This window comes from Balearica regulorum, chromosome 11, assembly GCF_011004875.1.
Source record: "Balearica regulorum gibbericeps isolate bBalReg1 chromosome 11, bBalReg1.pri, whole genome shotgun sequence".
Taxonomy (NCBI): Eukaryota; Metazoa; Chordata; class Aves; order Gruiformes; family Gruidae; genus Balearica; species Balearica regulorum.
The window spans coordinates 23,740,136-23,757,472 of record NC_046194.1 but is presented as its reverse complement, the minus strand read 5'-3'; the positions used below and the strand labels follow the sequence as shown (position 1 = coordinate 23,757,472).

The 17,337-nt window shown below is 61.0% G+C and overlaps 4 protein-coding genes across 5 annotated transcripts in view; 3 read left to right on the top strand and 1 right to left on the bottom strand.

Annotated features, from left to right (window-relative positions):
* The window catches only part of TSC22D3 (TSC22 domain family member 3), a 430,696-nt gene extending 422,327 nt beyond the window's left edge, over positions 1-8,369 (bottom strand). Inside the window, exon 1 of the mRNA XM_075763838.1 lies at positions 8,366-8,369. The gene's annotated coding sequence lies outside the window, so the exon portion shown is untranslated. The remainder of the gene's footprint in view (positions 1-8,365) is intronic.
* On the top strand, positions 568-4,406 carry RAB33A (RAB33A, member RAS oncogene family). The gene is made up of 2 exons (XM_075763835.1): positions 568-900; positions 3,892-4,406. The coding sequence occupies exons 1-2, from the start codon at positions 679-681 to the stop codon at positions 4,345-4,347; spliced, it is 678 nt and encodes a 225-aa protein (XP_075619950.1). The 5' UTR covers positions 568-678; the 3' UTR covers positions 4,348-4,406.
* On the top strand, positions 4,626-8,300 carry RBMX2 (RNA binding motif protein X-linked 2). The gene is made up of 6 exons (XM_075763832.1): positions 4,626-4,704; positions 4,782-4,897; positions 4,986-5,037; positions 5,118-5,247; positions 5,403-5,583; positions 7,369-8,300. Exons 1-6 carry the CDS (start codon positions 4,700-4,702, stop codon positions 7,815-7,817), a joined length of 933 nt encoding a protein of 310 aa, XP_075619947.1. The 5' UTR covers positions 4,626-4,699; the 3' UTR covers positions 7,818-8,300.
* A 234-nt stretch (positions 8,370-8,603) lies between the features above and the next one.
* SLC25A14 (solute carrier family 25 member 14) lies at positions 8,604-16,481 on the top strand. 2 transcript variants are annotated; one of them, XM_075763833.1, is made up of 9 exons: positions 8,604-8,763; positions 8,840-8,987; positions 9,770-9,864; positions 11,443-11,528; positions 12,227-12,322; positions 13,451-13,575; positions 14,656-14,791; positions 15,172-15,252; positions 16,021-16,481. In XM_075763833.1, exons 1-9 carry the CDS (start codon positions 8,700-8,702, stop codon positions 16,060-16,062), a joined length of 873 nt encoding a protein of 290 aa, XP_075619948.1. In that variant the 5' UTR covers positions 8,604-8,699; the 3' UTR covers positions 16,063-16,481. The 2 variants fall into 2 exon arrangements, 1 of the variants encoding a protein (XP_075619948.1); XR_012837335.1 differs by lacking the exons at positions 15,172-15,252; positions 16,021-16,481 and adding an exon at positions 14,133-14,338 and having other exon boundaries at positions 14,656-14,788.
* Positions 16,482-17,337: the final 856 nt, after the last annotated feature.

Here is a 17,337-nt window from a genome sequence, read left to right as displayed (position 1 = left end):
CAGCCTTTGGCTGCCCCGCTCCCTCCCGCTGCCCCCCGGTATCACCGGTCAGCCTCAGCAGAGCCCGAGGGCGGGCTGCAGGCCGGGTGCAGAGGGGCTTCGGGGCATCGCTGGCGTCCCGCAGGTTTTGAGCCTGCCGGTGATTCTGTCCCCGGTTTCTGGTCCTGTCCCCTGCTCCCACCTGTGTCCGTCCCTCCGTCCCGCTGTCCCGCCGGGCCCCAGCCTGCCCGGGGCTGCGGAGGCGGTTCGTCCCCGGTCCGGCGCGGGGCTCGGAGGCGTCGTGCCCAGCCAGAACCGCAGCACCCGGTGGGGCGGGGCCGTGTCGCGGGGCGGGGCCAGGGGCGGGGCCAGACCGGAGCCGGTGCGCGGGGCGGGGCCGTGCCGGTGCGTGGGGCGGGGCTATGCAGTACCGGAGCCGGTACGCGGGGCGGGGCCGTGCCGTGGCCGGTAGGCGGGGCTATGCAGTACCGGAGCCGGTGCGCGGGGAGGGGCCGTGCCGGTGCGTGGGGCGGGGCCGTGCCGTAGCCGGTAGGCGGGGCTATGCAGTGCGTAGCCGGTACGCGGGGCGGGGCCGTGCCGGTGCGTGGGGCGGGGCCGTGCCGTACCGTGCCGTAGCCGGTGCGTGGGGCGGCGCGGCCCCATGAGACGGTGAGGCGGCGGCGGCGGCGGCGGCGCGGGATGGCGGCAGGCGGCGGCGGGCGGCCGCCGGGCCCCGACTCCTCGCTGGAGCCGTACGTGCAGACCCGCATCTTCAAGATCATCGTGATCGGGGACTCCAACGTGGGCAAGACGTGCCTGACCTTCCGCTTCTGCGGGGGCACCTTCCCCGACAAGACCGAGGCCACCATCGGCGTGGACTTTCGCGAGAAGACGGTGGAGATCGAGGGGGAGCGCATCAAGGTGGGCCGCGGCGGCACCCGCACCGCCCCCGGGCCGGCGGGCAGCGAAGGCAGCGAAGGCAGCCGGTCCCCGCCCCGGGGCTGCCTCTTCGCACCCCAACGCCTCCCGGGGGCTTCTCCGTTCTCGGCCCAGCCCGGGGGGGCAGGTTTCCCGTGCCCGCGTTGCAGAGCCGCTTTCCCAGCCCGCCGCCGCCTCGTCGCGGTTTTCTGCCGTTTGCGTGAGTCTGCGGGCAGCCTGGAACGACAGCCCGGGTGGAACGCTGCTCTCCTCCTGCTCTCCCGACACCCGGCGTAACCGGGTCCTCAAAGCGCCAGCGTGGCCTCCGGCTTCAGCGGCCGGACCGAAAGATGGGGTCGGGGTCAGGCGGGGCACGGGGGGGAAGGAGCCATGCGCAGACCGATGGGTTTGGGGGAGCAGATGGTGGTCGGCTGGCCGTGGCTGCGCTGGAGGGCCGGGAGCTGGGTGCAGCGGGCTGGGCAGCTGTGATAGTAACGCTGAGGACCGCTGTCAGTGAGCACCGGGAGGGTGCAATCTCAGCAGGACTAGAATAGGTCGAATTTGGTGCACGAAGGCCAGCGTGACACCCGTGAGGAACGCATCGGCCCAAGCCCCGCAAGCCCGGGCTGCTGTGCCGGAGCAGATCTGCGGATCCGCGGCAGCTGGCAGGAAACAGCCGGGGAGCACAGCCTGCAGCCGGGCCGGGCCTGGCCTGCCCGCCTGGGTGGATCGGCACCAACAGCCGGCTGCGTGTGCGACTGCAAATATCGCTGTTTTGCTGACAAACGGGTGATCAAAAGTTGAGGGACTGATCACAATGAAATTAGAGCTCCTATCGGTGGGTAAGAACTTTAGTTGTGCTTTTAAACCGACCGTGAACATCTTCCCCCTCCTTTGAGAGAAGGGGTGCTCATTTTTCCCCTGCCTGCCCCAGCTCTGCCCCACACCACGGAGCTGTGTGCTGTAAGCTGTAGCGCAGGCTGGCACGGAGCCCGTCTCACTGCCGCTACCGGAAAACGGTTGCCAGGCTTTCTGCCTTCGGGTGTTATTTGTGCTCCAGCAGGCAGGAGTGGGAGGAGGTGCAGCAAATGGACCTTTTTCTGGGACCCCAAGAGGGGAGGTGAGAGGTGGGGAGGAACCCTCCCTCTCCTGCTCTGCCCAGATGGAGCAGCCCAGGAGACACTGGCAGGGAAATGAATGAGCAGCGGTTCTTCTTTGCCAGCGTTCTTCCACTCTGACAGGCTATGGGGCAGGCACTGTCTCAGTGGGGCACAGGGCGATTTGGATTAACCCCAGGCACTTGCTTGGAAATGGCCAGTTCCAGGTTTCAAGACGTTACCTACAAGGGCCAGGAGAACTCCTGGAGTCACAGACTAATGGCAAAGTGTGGGTTGGAAGGGACCTCTGGAGCTCATCTGCCCCAGAGCTGATTGCCAGGACCACGTCCAGACGGCTTTTGAGTATCTCCAGGGGTGGAGGCTCCACAGCCTCCCTGGGCAGCCTGTGCCCAGTCACCCTCCGCAGCGAAAGGTGTTTCCTGAGGTTCAGAGGGAGCCTCCTGTGTTTCCATGTGTGCCCGTGGCCTCAGGTCCTGGCACTGGGCACCACTGAAAAGAGCTGGGCTCCATCCCCTTTGTAGTCTCCCTTCAGGTATCTGTAGGCATTGGTAAGATTCCCCCCCGCCCCGAGCCTTCTCTTCTCCAGGGTTAATGCAGCCCAGGATACCGTTCAGCGCCTTTGCTGCAAGGGCACGCTGCCGGCTCTTGTTCAACCCGGCGTCCACCAGGACCCTGAGCCCTTTTCTGCCCAGCTGCGTCCCCGCGTGTCCTGGTGCCTGGAGTTGTTCCTCCCCGGGGGCAGGACTCGGTGCTTCTCATGCTGAACTTTGTGAGGTTCCCGTTAGTGCATTTCTCCAGCCTGTCGAGGTCCCTCCGGATGGCAGCGCAACCATCTCCTGCCCTAGCCACGCTCCTCCCAGTGTGGCGTCATCTGCACAGTTGCTGAGGGTGCAGTCTGCACCACCAATCCAGATCGTTAGTGAGGATGTTGAACAGGACTGGGCCTGGTATTGACCCTGGGCTACGCTGCTAGTTACCAGTGTCCAACTAGACTTTGGGTCACTGATCAACACCTTCTAGGCCCAGATGTTCAGCCAGTTTCCAGTCCGCCTCACTGCTCATCCAGGCCAGGAGCTTGCTGGCTGCTCTGTCCCTTGGGTCTGAGAGTTGCTCTCAGTGCCCTCCAGCAACCTCCTGGATGGCTTGTGCCCTGCTGCGTTGTCCTTCCAGCAGCTACGGGGGTGGCTGAAGTCCTCTGTGAGGAGCAGGGCCTGCAAACATGAGGCTGCTACTGTCTGCAGAGCACCTCGTCCGCTTGTTCTTCCTGGTCAGGCAGACAATAACAGACACCCTCTACACTGTCACCCGTGCCGGTCTGCACGCTCTCAGTTGGCTCCTCACCCGTCCCCAGGCAGAGCTCCTTGCTGCCGTAATTCTTTATGGTGTAGGATTAGGCGGACAAACGTCCTGACCTGGTGCGAGAATGTGAAATGAGAAGTGCTTTGTGCGGTTTGTTTCTGTGGTGGGGATGGTGGTGAAACGCATCGGGAGGAGGATGAGAAGCAGGGAGCAGCACTCCCTGAATGAAAGCGCCGACGTGATCTCTCTTACTAGATGAGCTGGGCTTGCTTGGTTGAATTACACAAGCACGTGTGCTGTCCTACGCAGCCTTGGGCACCACAGTGTAGGCCCAAAAGCTCGTGTAACTCATCCATCAACCCTGGCTCTCTAATAAGAGATTGCCTCTCCTGCAAGGCTCGCCTTGCCTGCGCCCTGCTTGGTGCGGTGGCACTGCGGCCAAAGGCGGGCCAGCAGAACCCCCCGCGTGTCGCGGCGCAGGGTCCGACAAGGCAGCGAGCTCCCGAAGCCGGGCCCTGCCTCGGGCTGGACGCTCGGCGCTCCGGTAGCCTTCTTTCTCGTCTGCTTCGCTTCCTAGGTGCAAGTGTGGGACACGGCTGGCCAGGAGAGGTTTCGGAAGAGCATGGTAGAGCATTACTACCGCAACGTGCATGCCGTTGTCTTCGTTTACGATGTCACAAAGATGACGTCCTTCACCAACCTCAAGATGTGGATCGAGGAGTGCAACGGGCACGCAGTGCCCCCCCTTGTCCCCAGGGTGCTCGTTGGGAACAAGTGTGACTTGAAAGACCTGATCCAAGTGCCATCCAGCATGGCCCTGAAGTTCGCCGACGCTCACAACATGCTTTTGTTTGAGACCTCGGCCAAGGACCCTAAGGAGAGCCAGAACGTGGACGCCATTTTCATGTGCCTGGCCTGCCGGCTGAAGGCGCAGCGGTCGCTGCTCTGCCGGGACCTGGAGGGGCGGCCGGGCCAGGCCCGCCGGCTGGAGCCATCGCACGACGCCAACGGTAAAAACTCCTGCCCGTGCTGAGCGGGGCTCCGCCGCCCTCTGTCACGGTCACCCCAATAAAGTCTCTGCGGCTCCAGTCAGCTCTGGGTGTTGCTTTGCTCGGTCCGGCCCCGCTCGGCTCGGTCCGGCCCGCCTCGGATACGCTCGGCTCGGCCCGGCCCCGCTCGGTTTGGTCCAGCCCGCCTCGGATACACTCGGCCCGCTTCGGATAAGCTCGGCTCGGCCCGGCCCCGCTCGGTTTGGTCCGATCCGGCTCGGATACGCTCGGCCCGCCTCGGATACGCTCGGCTCGGTCCGGCCCACCTCGGGGGGGGGCGGAGTGCGGCGCGCATGCGCAGCGGAGAACGCATGCGCATTGTGAGGTGGCGCCACCATGAAGTAGGTGTCCGGGGGGCGGGAGGGGAGGCCCGGCCGCTCCGGTCCGCTCCCGGTGCTGACGGTGCCCTCGCCCTCAGCCCCCTGACGAAGGTGAAGCTGATCAACGAGCTGAACGCGCGGGAGGCGGAGCTGGGCGTGCAGGAGGCGGTCTCGTGGCACGCGGAGTACAAGGACAGCGCCTGGATCTTCGTCGGTATGGGCCGGGCCCGGCCCGGCGGGGGTGGTGGGGCCGGGCCTGCGCCGTGCCGGTGCCCCCTTCCCTCCTCTCCCTCTCCCCGCAGGCGGGCTGCACTACGAGCTGACCGAGGGGGATGTCATCTGCGTCTTTTCGCAGTAAGTGTCGCAGCCCGCCCCCCCCCCCCCCGGCCCGCCGTGCCCCCGCTGCTGCCTCGGGTGCTAAGAGTGTGTTGCAGGTACGGGGAGGTCGTCAACATTAACCTGGTGCGGGACAAGAAAACTGGAAAGTCCAAAGGCTTTTGCTTTCTGTGCTATGAGGACCAGAGGAGCACCATTCTCGCTGTTGACAACTTCAATGGGATCAGGGTGAGTGAAGCAGCCTGGGCCGCAGTCCTGCCTGCCGTGGCTCCCGAGATGCTGCCTCGTGTCGGACGGGAGCCTGGGCAGCGCGGGTTGCTGGCGACCTGCAGCGCCTGGGGAGCCCGTCTGTGCCTTTGCTAACAGCACGACTCCTCTCGTAGATCAAAGGAAGGACGATTCGAGTGGATCACGTGGCCAACTATCGTCCCCCCAAAGATTCCGATGACTTAGATGAAGTCACAAAAGCCCTCCATGCAAAGGGTTGTGGAGTTAAAACGCCACCTCATACGTCATCGGATTCCCTGTCGGAAGATGGTGATGTGCCCATAAAAAAGCAGAAAGGTGAGGTGTGTTCCTGCCGGTCTTGACCCCAGGTGGGAGGGTCTGCACAGAGCCCTCAGCCTCACAGGGGCCCTTTGCTCGGGGAAGGGGGAAGACCAAGGACGGGTGTGCTCTTCAAAGGAGCCCCAGCCCTAATGTCCAGGCTTTACTTCGTGATCTCCTGAAGAGTCTCTGAGCACCTGTATTGAGCTCTTACCTGTGAATGTCCTCCCCAGCCTCTGAAGGGCTGTATCTTGCAGACAATAATAGCACTTTTCCTGGAAAAGAAGCCTGCCAGGCTGCAGGCTTACTGCAGGGGACAGGGAGGGGGAAGGCTTAGGAAAAGCACTTAAGCTTAAGTCTGGATGTTGCTACCATAGGCCTAGAGTGCTACCATAGGCTACCATAGGATGTTGCTACCATAGGCTAGGCTACCATACGCCTAGATGCGTAGATGACACAATGGTCTTTCAATACAAGATAACTGAATCAAATAGAAATAAAACCAGCAGATTTAGATGAGATTCTGTGGCTGGAAACTGAAGTCAAAGAAAGTAGGTGGGGCTGGACTCTGTGACCTTTGAAGGTCCCTTCCAACCCCCATAATTCTATGAAAGCAGACCTAAAAAAGTCCCTGCAAGTGCCTGAATGCCTCCTGTCCTCAGCGGATGCAGCGGGATTTGTTGTTCTACATCTTCCAGAAGAAAACGGAAAGATGTAGAATACATCCAAATTGAACCTGAATGAACGTGCCAGCCTGTGCAGCTATACCGATGGATTTTTAAGAAGCCTTGAGGGTTTTTCCCACTTGTGCAGTAGAGATGTTGAAAAGCTGCACTTGTCAGAGCCAGTGCAGTGCTAGATACAGCGACTCGCAGTAGGAGCCGCTTGCTAACGGCTTCCCGGCAGCATCCACCTGAGATGGGCTGTGCTCCCAGGCTGGGCTGGTTAGGTGTGCTCACCCCGGGGCAGGATGTCCCGTTGTTCCCAAATGGGCTTGGAGCTTGTGGCGTGAGCAGCATGGCACGGAGAGCTTGGAGCAGCGCGGCATGCAGAGGAACCTTCCCTCCCGCAGCCGGGCTCTGGCAGTGACAGATGGGTATTAGGTATTTGGGGCCGTCTTGTAGCTACAGCTGAGCCCTCGCGCTGTCAGGGTTTGGGGTTTGAGACCTGTCCTTACTGCGCTCCTGTCCCCTGTCAAAGAGGGGAGCTCAGTGCCGTGTTCCGTGCGGGAGGACACGGGGTGTGTGGGGCCCTAGCGTGGGGCGGAGGGGCATGTTGGTCAGGGTAGAGCACTAGTTTGAGAGAAGGGTTGGAGGAAAGAAAATAGGCAGGAAAACTATGGGTGGGGACAGGACGTTGCTCCAGAGCGCTGAGGAGATGCACAAAAATGAGAGAGGCAGAGGAGAGTGGAGAGGGGAAAGAATTGTTGGGTCTGGAGGGGAGAACCTCCACAGAGCGGATCACGGTGTTCTTATTGCATGGATGTTTCCGAGGAAGGAGGATGAAAGGAAGGTGCTCGATGTTCCAAGCTGTGTTGAAGTGCCTGAGGGCAGAACATGGTATGGCAAGTGTTAAAGAAGGAAGTAAGATGGCTCAAGAGGGAGGAGAAAAGTGTCGGGATTGGATAGGAATAGTGGAATAGGATCTCTCTGGGAGGGGAAACAGGCTGGGAAGCTTGGGTGGAGGGGGGGAACTTGAAGTGGGAGGGGAGTTGGAAAGGTGCCGCAGGGCTAGGCAGAGCTTGGGGTCTTGAGGTGATGCTTGCAGGATTGTCCATCCCAAAAGATGAACCTTGTATTTCAGATAAGGAGAAAAGTAGGCAGGAGCGGCAGAAGCAGAGCTCGCAGGCTGTGAAGAGGGCGTTGTCCGCAGAGGAGGCGCACCCCAGAATCAAGATTAAGAAGGAGAAGGAGGACCCTGGCTACGAGCGCTACGCCAGCGGGAGCCAGCAGCCCGGGAAGGGCTCTGACAGGAAGCCTGTGAGCAGGACGCAGCGAGAAGAGGGGGAGCGGCGGCACCAGAGGCCTTCGGAGAGAAGAGGGGAAAAGAGCTGCCAGGACCAGAGGGGACAGAGTGGTTGGTGGGAAGAGCGGGAGAAGAGGGAGGAGGCTGGCAGGAAGGGCGACGGGCACGGCAGCCGGCGAGAAGTGTCCCCCGAGGGGGGCAGATCCCGGGAGCGCTGGGAGCACGGCAGGGAGCCCCATCCCAGGCACAGGGAGCGGGGCTCCGCGAGGGGCTCCAGCCGCTGCTGAGCCCTGGGGTGAGCACTCCAGGGGCCGAGCACGGCCCCCAGCCCACCCGAAAACCTGCTCTGAGCCTCCCTGGGGGGGCACCGCAGCTGGACGCTCGCTCCAACGACTTCCGTGTGGTTTCTCATTCCGTCCTTGGCCAGGGCTCCTTGCTGCCCGTGCTGCAGAGCGGGACACCAGTTTTGTTGCCCCCCTCGGCCCTTCTCGCAGCGATGGACTCGCAGGGGTGCCGGGACGCTGCGGCGTGTGGGCAGTCGCTGGGAGCAGCGGGATGCTCTCCTTCCCAAAACTGCCCAGCCCCGTCCCTCTCTTGTGCCGCAGGGAGAAACCTGTGGGTGCCTCATTGGCTTCATGCGCCGAATTTGGGTCCTGAGCTCCCCCAGCGCCTCTCCTGGGGCTGGGAGGGACCCCGACCGCTGCTGCCGACTGGGGGGGGGGTTAAACGCCTCTGAATAAAGTCACCCGTGAGCCAGCAGCCAGCCCTGGACCGCGACCTGCCTTTTTCTTGGGCCCAGTTCACCTGAAAACGGGGCGGGGGGGGGGGGCGGGCGATGGCTGCGGGGCCGGGGGGTGTGTCGCGACAGGGGGAGGGATGTGTTTAACCGGGGCTGGCTGCGGCGGGGAATAACGGCTCCGGAGAGTTCCCGGTCCCGGGAGCCGTCTGCCTCGGATGTTGCCGTCGAGCGGCGGGGGGGGGGGGGGGGGTCCCGGGGGGTCCCGGGGGCGGGGCACGTGCCGCTCCCGCCCCTTCCCTCGCTGGCGGCGACCGGCCCCGGTGCTGCGGGGGCCCGGTAGGGGGCGCCCCGCCCCGCCTTTCCGGTTCCGGGTGGGCGCGCAGCGGCGAGGCAGGTGTGCGGCCCGGTGCGCCGCCGGCCCCGCCATGCCATGTCCGCGCTGAACTGGAAACCCTTCGTGTACGGCGGGCTCGCCTCCATCGTGGCCGAGTTCGGTGAGGCCGGGGCCGGGGCTGGGGCCGGGGCTGGGGCCGGGGCCGGGCGGGGCGCTGAGGGCCGCTGTCCCCGCAGGCACCTTCCCCGTGGACCTCACCAAGACGCGCCTGCAGGTGCAGGGCCAGAGCGCCGATGCGCGGTTCCGCGAGGTCCGGTACCGCGGCATGTTCCACGCTCTCTTCCGCATCTGCCGTGAGGAGGGCGGCCGGGCCCTCTACTCGGGGTAAGCGCCGGGCGGGACCGGCCCCCTCCCTTCCCCCGGGGTCCCTGCTCCGCCCCGGGCCCCCCACTGCCCCGGGCCCCCCACTGCCGCCTTCCCTTTCCCCGGGCCCCTCCTCCGCCCCGGGCCCCCAACTGCCCCGGGCCCCCCACTGCCCCCCTCCCTTCCCCCGAGGTCCCTCCTCCGCCCCGGGTCCCTTCCCCCGGGGTCCCTTCTCCGCTCCGGGCCCCCCGCTGCCCCCCTCCCTTCCCCCGGGGTCCCTTCCCCCGGGGTCCCTTCCCCCGGGGTCCCTCCTCCGCCCCGGGCCCCCAACTGCCCCGGGCCCCCCACTGCCCCCCTCCCTTCCCCCGAGGTCCCTCCTCCGCCCCGGGTCCCTTCCCCCGGGGTCCCTTCTCCGCTCCGGGCCCCCCGCTGCCCCCCTCCCTTCCCCCGGGGTCCCTTCCCCCGGGGTCCCTTCCCCCGGGGTCCCTTCCCCCGGGGTCCCTTCCCCCGGGGTCCCTTCTCTGCTCTGGGCCCCCCCACTGCCGCCCTTCCTTCCCCCGAGCCCCCAGCCAGCCCCGATTCCCACAGACAGAGCAGGGGGCCGGGGCAGCAGTGCTGCTCTGCAGCCTGGAGACTCCCGGTTTTCCCGAGGTTGGGAGCGAGGACTCTCGTGGGTGCGTGTGGGGGCAACGTGAGGTGTTTCTCGGGCCCCCAGGGTTGTTCTCCTGGGCGCTGGGCCTGAGCTCTGCCCCCGGGCCCTCCGTGCGGGCAGGCTTCAGCGGCTTCGTTTGTTCCCCATGCAGGATCGCCCCTGCGCTGCTGAGACAGGCGTCCTACGGCACCATAAAGATCGGCATCTACCAGAGCTTGAAGCGGCTGTTTGTGGATCGGATGGAAGGTCAGTGTCTGTAAACGTCAGTCCGGGCACCTCTCGTCCCGCTGGAGGTGCAGTGTGGAATCTCACACTCTCTGTGCTGTGCAGTCTCGCTCGTTCCTGTCTCTGTCCTTCCCAGCTATAGATTCCCACAGAAATGGAGTTCTTGGTACTTTGCGCTCTGGTTTGGTCTGTGCGGTGATCGCGAGGTTAGGTTCCCGTACAGATGTGCATCTCGCCGTGCTTGGCACTGCCCACGGTCCCTTGGCGGACATCCCTCCAGCCAGACCTGTCCTTTCCCCAGCCTTTATCTCGGTTTTGCAACGTCAGAGCCAAAAAACCAAAAGGCATTGTTGACCCAGGCTCATCTCTCCTGATTAGTCTCAGGGAAGGCATCGCGTCCCATCTGTACCTCAGATGGGTTACGTGGATCGAAAGCTCACGCACGTCCCTCCTGTCTCCCCGCTGGAGCCTTTCAGTCCTTGTGCCTGAACGCAGCGCATCTGGATAGGAGCTGTACCGTCCGGCTCCTTTGCTTTGGCTCCAGCCGCAGGGATGGGATGGGATGGGACACTGTGGATGCTCCTGACCCATGCAGCTCTGGTAGCGAGGGCCTCTGTGGCTCCTGCCTGGAAAGTGGAGCAGCAGGAGTCTGGTATGCGGTCACTGAAGGAGCACCAAGATGTGCACGGGCGGTTTTAAACCCTGGTGTGACGTGAGTGAATGCTGTAGTGCCCTTCCGACCCGGGAAAGCGGGATGGGCAGCCGGCCGGGCCAGCGACAGGACTGGGAAGTGCAGCGCGCTAGAGCTTCTTCCCAGGGGCTGCTCCGTTCTCCAGGGACGCCTCTCCCTGTGCGTGGTTCTGTGCCTGTACGCTGGGCCGCACGCCTCTCCTCGCTTGCTGCTCTGGCGTTTCCAGTTGTGAGTACCGTTACCTGAATGTTTGTCTCCCTACAGGCCTGGGGCAGCCAGTGGCCTGGTCTCCTCTGGGAAGTGTTGTGGTCAGTACCAGCAAAGGGCCGTGCCTTTTCCCAACGTAACCATCACCCTAATACTGGGCCTGGAGGTCTTGGATTATTCCACCCGCCCCTGGAACTAATTGCATCTAACGTTCTCTGCCTGGGTTGCCTGTTCCCTGTTTTCTCAAGGTGGCTGCGTATTCTGAGTGCGGCCGGCTGGGGCTCCAGATCAACACGAATTGGTGTCAGGCTGCATTGGGAAGTGTTGGGTTGTCCCTCTCTGTCTTGGCTTGTCCCCATCATGAGAAATACATCACTGGACACTGAAATCTCAGATGATTGTTCAAAATTTTCATGTATCACAGTCTTTTCCTTGTCTGATCAGCTAGAGTCATCAGTAAGACCCACTTCTCTCAGAGAGCGTGTTGCCGAGTGTTTCAGCTGCTGCTTTCTGTCTCGGGCAGGCGTGGGGACAGGTCTGCCACGAGCTGTTGGCAGCTGGCCAGCCTCTGCTCTGCAACTCCACCGCGTGATTTGCGATCTCAGCTTCTCTGCTCCTCCCAGAGCTTCTTGCTTGTTCAGTACGATCTGCGCGGCTTCTCTTCGGATCTTTAGGATCTGACTTTCTTTTCTTGATTGCAGATGAGACGTTGCTAATCAATGTGATTTGTGGAGTGGTTTCAGGGGTGATCTCCTCTGCGATTGCCAATCCGACAGATGTGCTGAAGGTAAGAGTGTGCCTGGCCAGGGCCAGCTCCTGGCTGGCTGGGGTTTGACGTGCAGAAACTGAGGTGCTCTCTGAGCCACTGCTGGGTCTGCTGGTTTGGGTGTTTTATGAACAGGAACAGCAGCCGGGAGCAATAAACAGATTTTTAAAGATGCAGCTCTTAAAAGTCATGAAATCTGTTATGGCAAGGGGTGGGGGCTGTGTTTTCTGAACTGGGTAAGGCGAGCGGGGTGGTAGCCAGCTGCTCATCAGACCTTCTCGGCTCCTTGCCCTGCGGTCACTGTGCTGCCGCTGCCGCAACATCCCACCTGTTAGTGGAGCGACTGGAGTCCAGTGGGGACCGCCTGGTCCCCTCCGTTCCCTATTGTGGGGTTACTGGCATCGGGCAAAGAGCCTGGAGAATGTTCCCATGCTTCTCCCTGGGTAGATCAACCTTCTCGGACTGCTCTCAGAGTGGCAGGGCCCTGCCCATCACCTCTCTGTCCTGTCTGAGCTTTGCGCTGTGCTTCTGCCCCGTGGCCGTCCCCGCTCCCGGCCTGCTGTCCCCGTTTGCCATGTGCTTTGCAGGGCGAGGGCACGTGGATGGCGATGTCTGCTCTGAGCTGCTCTGTTCTTTCTCCCGGGAGGACCACCGAGCCGGTGTATCTGCCCTGCTGGCAGGCGCTGATGTCGTCCCGCTGGCTCTCACGTTTCTTTCAGATCCGAATGCAGGCGCAAGGCAGTTTGTTCCAGGGTGGCATGATCGGCAGCTTCATCGACATCTACCAGCAGGAGGGTACCCGAGGCCTCTGGAGGGTGAGCGCCAGCTGCTGGAACCCCCCACTAGTAGCAGAACTAACAGCTTCCTGAACCTGTTTGCTACACCCAGGTGCTGCTCCTGCAGAGAACTGTGAACCAAGGGTAGTAGCAAAGTTCTGCTGCTGGTTACTGGGCACGCAGAAGCACGCCTGTGGCGGAGATTGGGTCTGTGCTATGGCAGCGCCGGCGCTGGGCCAGACAGCCCTGGTTTCCAGGACCAAAGGTGATGCACGTAAAGTTTCAAATACAGGAGTGTCCCTTGGACGGGCCGGCGCTGGGGGCTGGATCCTCTCCGTGCTCTGCCTGAGGAAGGATGCTTGGCCTGGGGTGTCTTGGAGGCAACTGGAGGTGACCCTGCACGAGGGAGCAGGGCGATTCACCCGCCTCTGGCTATGCGCGGCTGAGCACCTCCTCACCTGGAGGAAGAGGAATTCTTCCAAGTAACCTGAGAGATGCCAATGGCATACAGTAACTTTCTGAAGTTCCCAAGGGACAAATTTGCCCAGTGTCCCCACCTACCCAGTCTTAGACCCCTTGAAACTTGTGCCCTGAGTGTGCAAAGAGGAGGACAGAGTGGTGGCTTTTGGGGAAGCTGGTGATGTGAGGCTCGGGGGCTTGAAGGCAGGTGAGAGTTACCAGTGCTCCAGCCTTACTGTTTGGATTTTAGCAGTGGCTCCTCAGCTTCTGTTAGAGAGCCTCACTCTCTCCTTCCATTGCAAGCCTTCCGTACACTTACCCAGCAGCGTGCCGAGTCGCTGGGTCAGCTGCTCTTGTGGGGCAGAATCTTCTCTGCTACTGGAACTGGTGGGTGCTCTTCAGTGGGGGGGGGAGATGAGGGGATTACAGCCCGAGTCCTGTGCGCGAGTGGCGGGGAGGAGAGGAGCAGCGTGTAGTTAATGTAGCTGGAGTGATGCTGCCGGGGCGGAGGAATCCTCCTTAGCTGTGGAGGAAGGTTGGAGACAGTGAGCTGGTCTGCCTGAAGAGCTACAGCTGCAGGGTAGGGCAAGGAGGATGCGGGGGAGATGGTCAGCAACAGGCCCCTGAGAGGAACCTGGGGGAGATGTTGTACTAGCTGCAGTCCCCGGGCAGCGGTTTGTGCTTCTGACTGATGTTTGTGCTCTGCAGGGTGTTGTCCCAACAGCCCAGAGAGCTGCCATCGTGGTCGGGGTGGAGCTGCCAGTCTACGACATCACCAAGAAGCACTTAATTCTGTCGGGCCTGATGGGTGACACCATCTTTGCCCACTTCGTGTGAGTATCTGCTGCGGCTGCTGCACTCTCCAGGCTTGGCAGGGGCGTGTGAAGCAGAGGAGTGAGGTGGGATTTGGGGTGAGGCCTGTTTATAGAGCTCTGGAGCTGCAGAGAACAGGCGTGGTACTTCTGAGGGATCTGCTGGGTCGCCTGGAGCAGCTCAAGGTGACCAGCAAGCATACCCAGAGAGAGCTCCCTGGAGAACGAGCCTGGCAGAAATCCTTTGGTGCTGTGAAGCGTCAGCTTGATTTCAGCTCGCTGCTGACCAGAAGTGCTGTCGCTCCGAGTCTGGTTTGGACAGGGCAGGAGTTCCAGGTGTGCGACTGCCTGTAGGGATCAGCTGAAAGAGCTGCTCCAGTCCTAGGTCCTCATCCTTACAGATGCTGTCGGCTCGCAGCCCCTGCTGTGAGAGCGCTGTGAGATGCACAGAGGCTTGCAAAGCTGACAAGACCCTGAGCAATCTGACCGAGATGTGAAGTCAGCCTGCTCTGAGCAGGGGGTGGGTTAGAGACCTCCCAAGGTCTTTTTTCACCTCCATTTTCCTGTTCTTCTGGCAGACACTTTAGCTGGAGGTGCTGCAGTGCTTCTGTTGGGTTTGCCTGCTCTGGGCTGAAGGTGACAAGCACTAGACCATACGTGGAGGGAGGAGACTAGCAGCTGCATGCTCCCTCTTGCTCCCTTTGGTCTTCCTCCCTCCTTCCCCGCCCCGAAGAAATGTTTGCTCTGGTGAGAAGGATGTGCGCTTCCAAGAGGCTGCCTTCAGGTCTGTGTCACCTTGACAGCACCCGGAGACACTTGCTGGACTGCAGGCTGCCCCCGGGGAGGCCCCGCAGCGGGCTCTGACGAGGGTCTTGGTTAGAGAGAGCTGAGCGCTTCCCTTCCCCGAGCTCTGGGGTCCCCAGGGGTACGGCTCCTGCCGCTGCCGGCTTTCTGGCTGGGGCCGGTAGTGCAGCTGATGTTTATTGCTAAACGCCTTTGGTAAAAGCCAGTGAGAGGGGCTCCCTTGTGCTCGTGTGGAGGCCTGAGCCAGAACGGCCGTGTTCAGAGCTGATCCTCTCTCCTGTGTTGGTGTGCATACAGTTCCAGTTTTACGTGTGGGCTGGCGGGGGCCATTGCCTCCAACCCTGTGGACGTGGTGCGGACACGGATGATGAACCAGCGGGCAATAGTGGGCAGCACGGAGCTCTATAAGGGCACGCTGGATGGCCTCGTGAAGGTAAGGGGGCGAGAGGGACGCGCGAATCCCTGTCCTTAGGAGGCTGGCTGGGTTCCGCCACCACAGCTCTGTTAGGTTCTACAGCGACAGAACGTGCTTGTCAGTGTTTCGGACAAAACAGAGAAGGATCTAGAGTCGCCTTCCTGAGGTCGCCATCAGCGTGAGCATCCTCCCAGCCTTGCGGGACAAAACTTTGTCAGTGATGTGGTTTGATTAGGGTTATATACTGTAAGTGACACCTCACACAACTGCGTCTCCACTGGCCTGTCTGCTTACCACAGCCGCTGTAAAGGTCCCTTATGTCGCACGTGGCGTTAGGGCGATGGGCAGAGCATGGACCTGTGCGTTTCATAATTGACCCGTCTCTTCTCTCTTCTCAGACCTGGAAGAGCGAGGGCTTCTTTGCGCTCTATAAAGGCTTCTGGCCCAACTGGCTTCGGCTCGGTCCCTGGAACATCATTGTATCCTTCGCTGTGCTGCTGGGAGGTCGTGGGTACGGACAGGCGGGGGAAAACCAAGCTGTGGAGGGAAGTGCGGAGCAGACACCTGGATGTGGCCCCTCTGTCCTCCCTGCGGCAGCCCAAAGCGGGCTCCTTGGGCAGGCATAAGCTGTGACGTGGCTGCTGCTGGTTCAAGTGCCAAAAAATGGCTGTGACCACTGCTTCGAACAGCTCTGTAGAGGCCAGTGCAGGGACCGCAGCGCAGCAGCACGGCTGTTTCTTGTACAGCGAGTGCTCTCCAGCGCTCGGCTTGAGGCTTTCCCTTTGGCCTGAGCTCCTGCAGGTGCTGCGTTTTCTGGATCGGCTCCTGTTCCGTGAGGGAAGCCTGGGGAACGTTCTGCTGCTCTGAGGTGGGTTCTGCTCTGCAGAACCAGCGCTGCTGTGCTGCTGCGCTAGATCCTTCTTGCCCTCCAAAACTGCGCGCATAATTTATTTTAAAGAAGTCCCAGTCTGGGGCTAGAGCCACCTCCCTTTCTCAGTGCTCTGGGCAAGCCTGGGCCAGTTTGCTTCTGGGTCGGTCTCTTCCCTCTCTTGGTGGCTCCCGTCCACAGCTCTTCTACCTGCGCAGGTCAGTTCGTGCTCCCTGGAAGAGCAGCTTCTCCGCGTTGGCCTCCGGCTGCGCTGCTGGTGCTTTGCCCGCCTTGCCGTGCCAGGCACAGCCTGGGCGCATCGGCAACCCCCGTGCAGCTGCCTCACGTATTCGGCCCGATTCCTTGACGTTCCCTTCAGTTTTTTATCACGTACGAGCAGTTGAAGCGACTTCCATTCTGACAGCTGGCTTCATTCCACAAGAGTCATCTTCAAGACGTGCAGCAGAGCGCTCTGCTGCAGCCTTCCTCTTCGTTTCTCCATCCCCGTGTTTTGATGTTCCGGTACCTGTGGGTCTGGGCTCTCCCGCTCCCCCGAATGCATGGTCCCTGGAGCGTGAGCTGGCCGAAGCGTAACCGGGAGGCTGATGGCAGGTGCTGCATGTTTTTTTCCACACGGAGGCAAGTATTCACAGCGTGCAAGTGTCTGGGCCTGAAGCAATATCTTCTGTGAAGATCGGCGTGATCCCTGGCCTTTTGGGGCAGCTCGTTGTTTGGCTCGTGTGCGTTCGTCTGCCGTGCCGGCGGGGCTGGAGGCCGGGGAGGGGTGCTGTCGTGATTCCTTGCAGAACTGTAACCTCATTAAATTATTTATTGACCGGATGGCTTGAGTTTGTGTTTGTGCAGATTTACTACAGGTATATTCCAGAGCAGGTGCTGTGTCTGCCCTTGGAGAGAACAGAAGCTGTTATTTCAGCACTCTATCTATCTATCTATCTATCTTTTTTTCCCCAAATATATATATAAAAGCAATCTTTAGGATTTATTAAAATAGAAATGTTTCTAAAAACAAAGTTTAATTGTTAGTGTCAGAAAATTGTAGTGTTGCACTTAGTTTTCCAAAACCTCAGTCTCTTAACCTTACTGCTTACGTTATTTTTGCTTACATCCTTTTTAAAGCAAGGTAATGTGATTTAAATGTGATTTAAAGCTGAACTCGGATGTCCCACTACTTTAAAATGATGGCTCTAACATTGCTAGTGCTAAGCAGAACATCGAGCAAGGTATTTTGGTCATCCTTTCCTGGTGTTTGTGGGGTTTTTTTGTTTGTATTTTAAACGTGTGGCTGTGAAAGCAAACAGCTCTTCCGTTCCTACTCCCTTTCCTCTTTATGGGGTGGCTTTAGTTTGGATGAAGGTCTCCTGAGGCACGCAGCAGCGGTTCCCGTCTGGGAGTGCTGCAAGCTGAGATTCTTGCTGTGCAAATTGCACGAGGGACGTTCGGCCACATCCTGCCCGGCCCAACGGGAGAGATCGGTTGCCGTGGTTTTGCAGAGGCGTAGCTGCCTTGTACCAGCCGCCTGCGTGAGGAAGGTGACTCCAGTCAGCTCTGGGACTTAAACCGTGCCTTGGACAAAGGGGTGAGCGCCGGGCCACCGCTCTGCAGGCTGGGAGCATCGTTTTCAGGGTTAACCATACGCACAGGCCCCCAGAAATGGGGAGCAGTGCACTGACAGTGG

What these genes read in the sequence shown, in the direction of transcription:
- RAB33A (XM_075763835.1), top strand. Translation starts at nt 679, where the DNA reads ATGGCGGCAGGCGGCGGCGGGCGGCCGCCGGGCCCCGACTCCTCGCTG. An exon ending in TCGAGGGGGAGCGCATCAAG is followed by an intron (nt 901 to 3,891) that starts GTGGGCCGCGGC and finishes TTCGCTTCCTAG; the next exon opens with GTGCAAGTGTGGGACACGGC.
- RBMX2 (XM_075763832.1), top strand. An exon ending in CAGCGCCTGGATCTTCGTCG is followed by an intron (nt 4,898 to 4,985) that starts GTATGGGCCGGG and finishes CTCTCCCCGCAG; the next exon opens with GCGGGCTGCACTACGAGCTG. An exon ending in GTCATCTGCGTCTTTTCGCA is followed by an intron (nt 5,038 to 5,117) that starts GTAAGTGTCGCA and finishes AGTGTGTTGCAG; the next exon opens with GTACGGGGAGGTCGTCAACA.
- SLC25A14 (XM_075763833.1), top strand. Translation starts at nt 8,700, where the DNA reads ATGTCCGCGCTGAACTGGAAACCCTTCGTGTACGGCGGGCTCGCCTCC. An exon ending in CTCCATCGTGGCCGAGTTCG is followed by an intron (nt 8,764 to 8,839) that starts GTGAGGCCGGGG and finishes CTGTCCCCGCAG; the next exon opens with GCACCTTCCCCGTGGACCTC. An exon ending in CGCTGGATGGCCTCGTGAAG is followed by an intron (nt 14,792 to 15,171) that starts GTAAGGGGGCGA and finishes CTCTCTTCTCAG; the next exon opens with ACCTGGAAGAGCGAGGGCTT.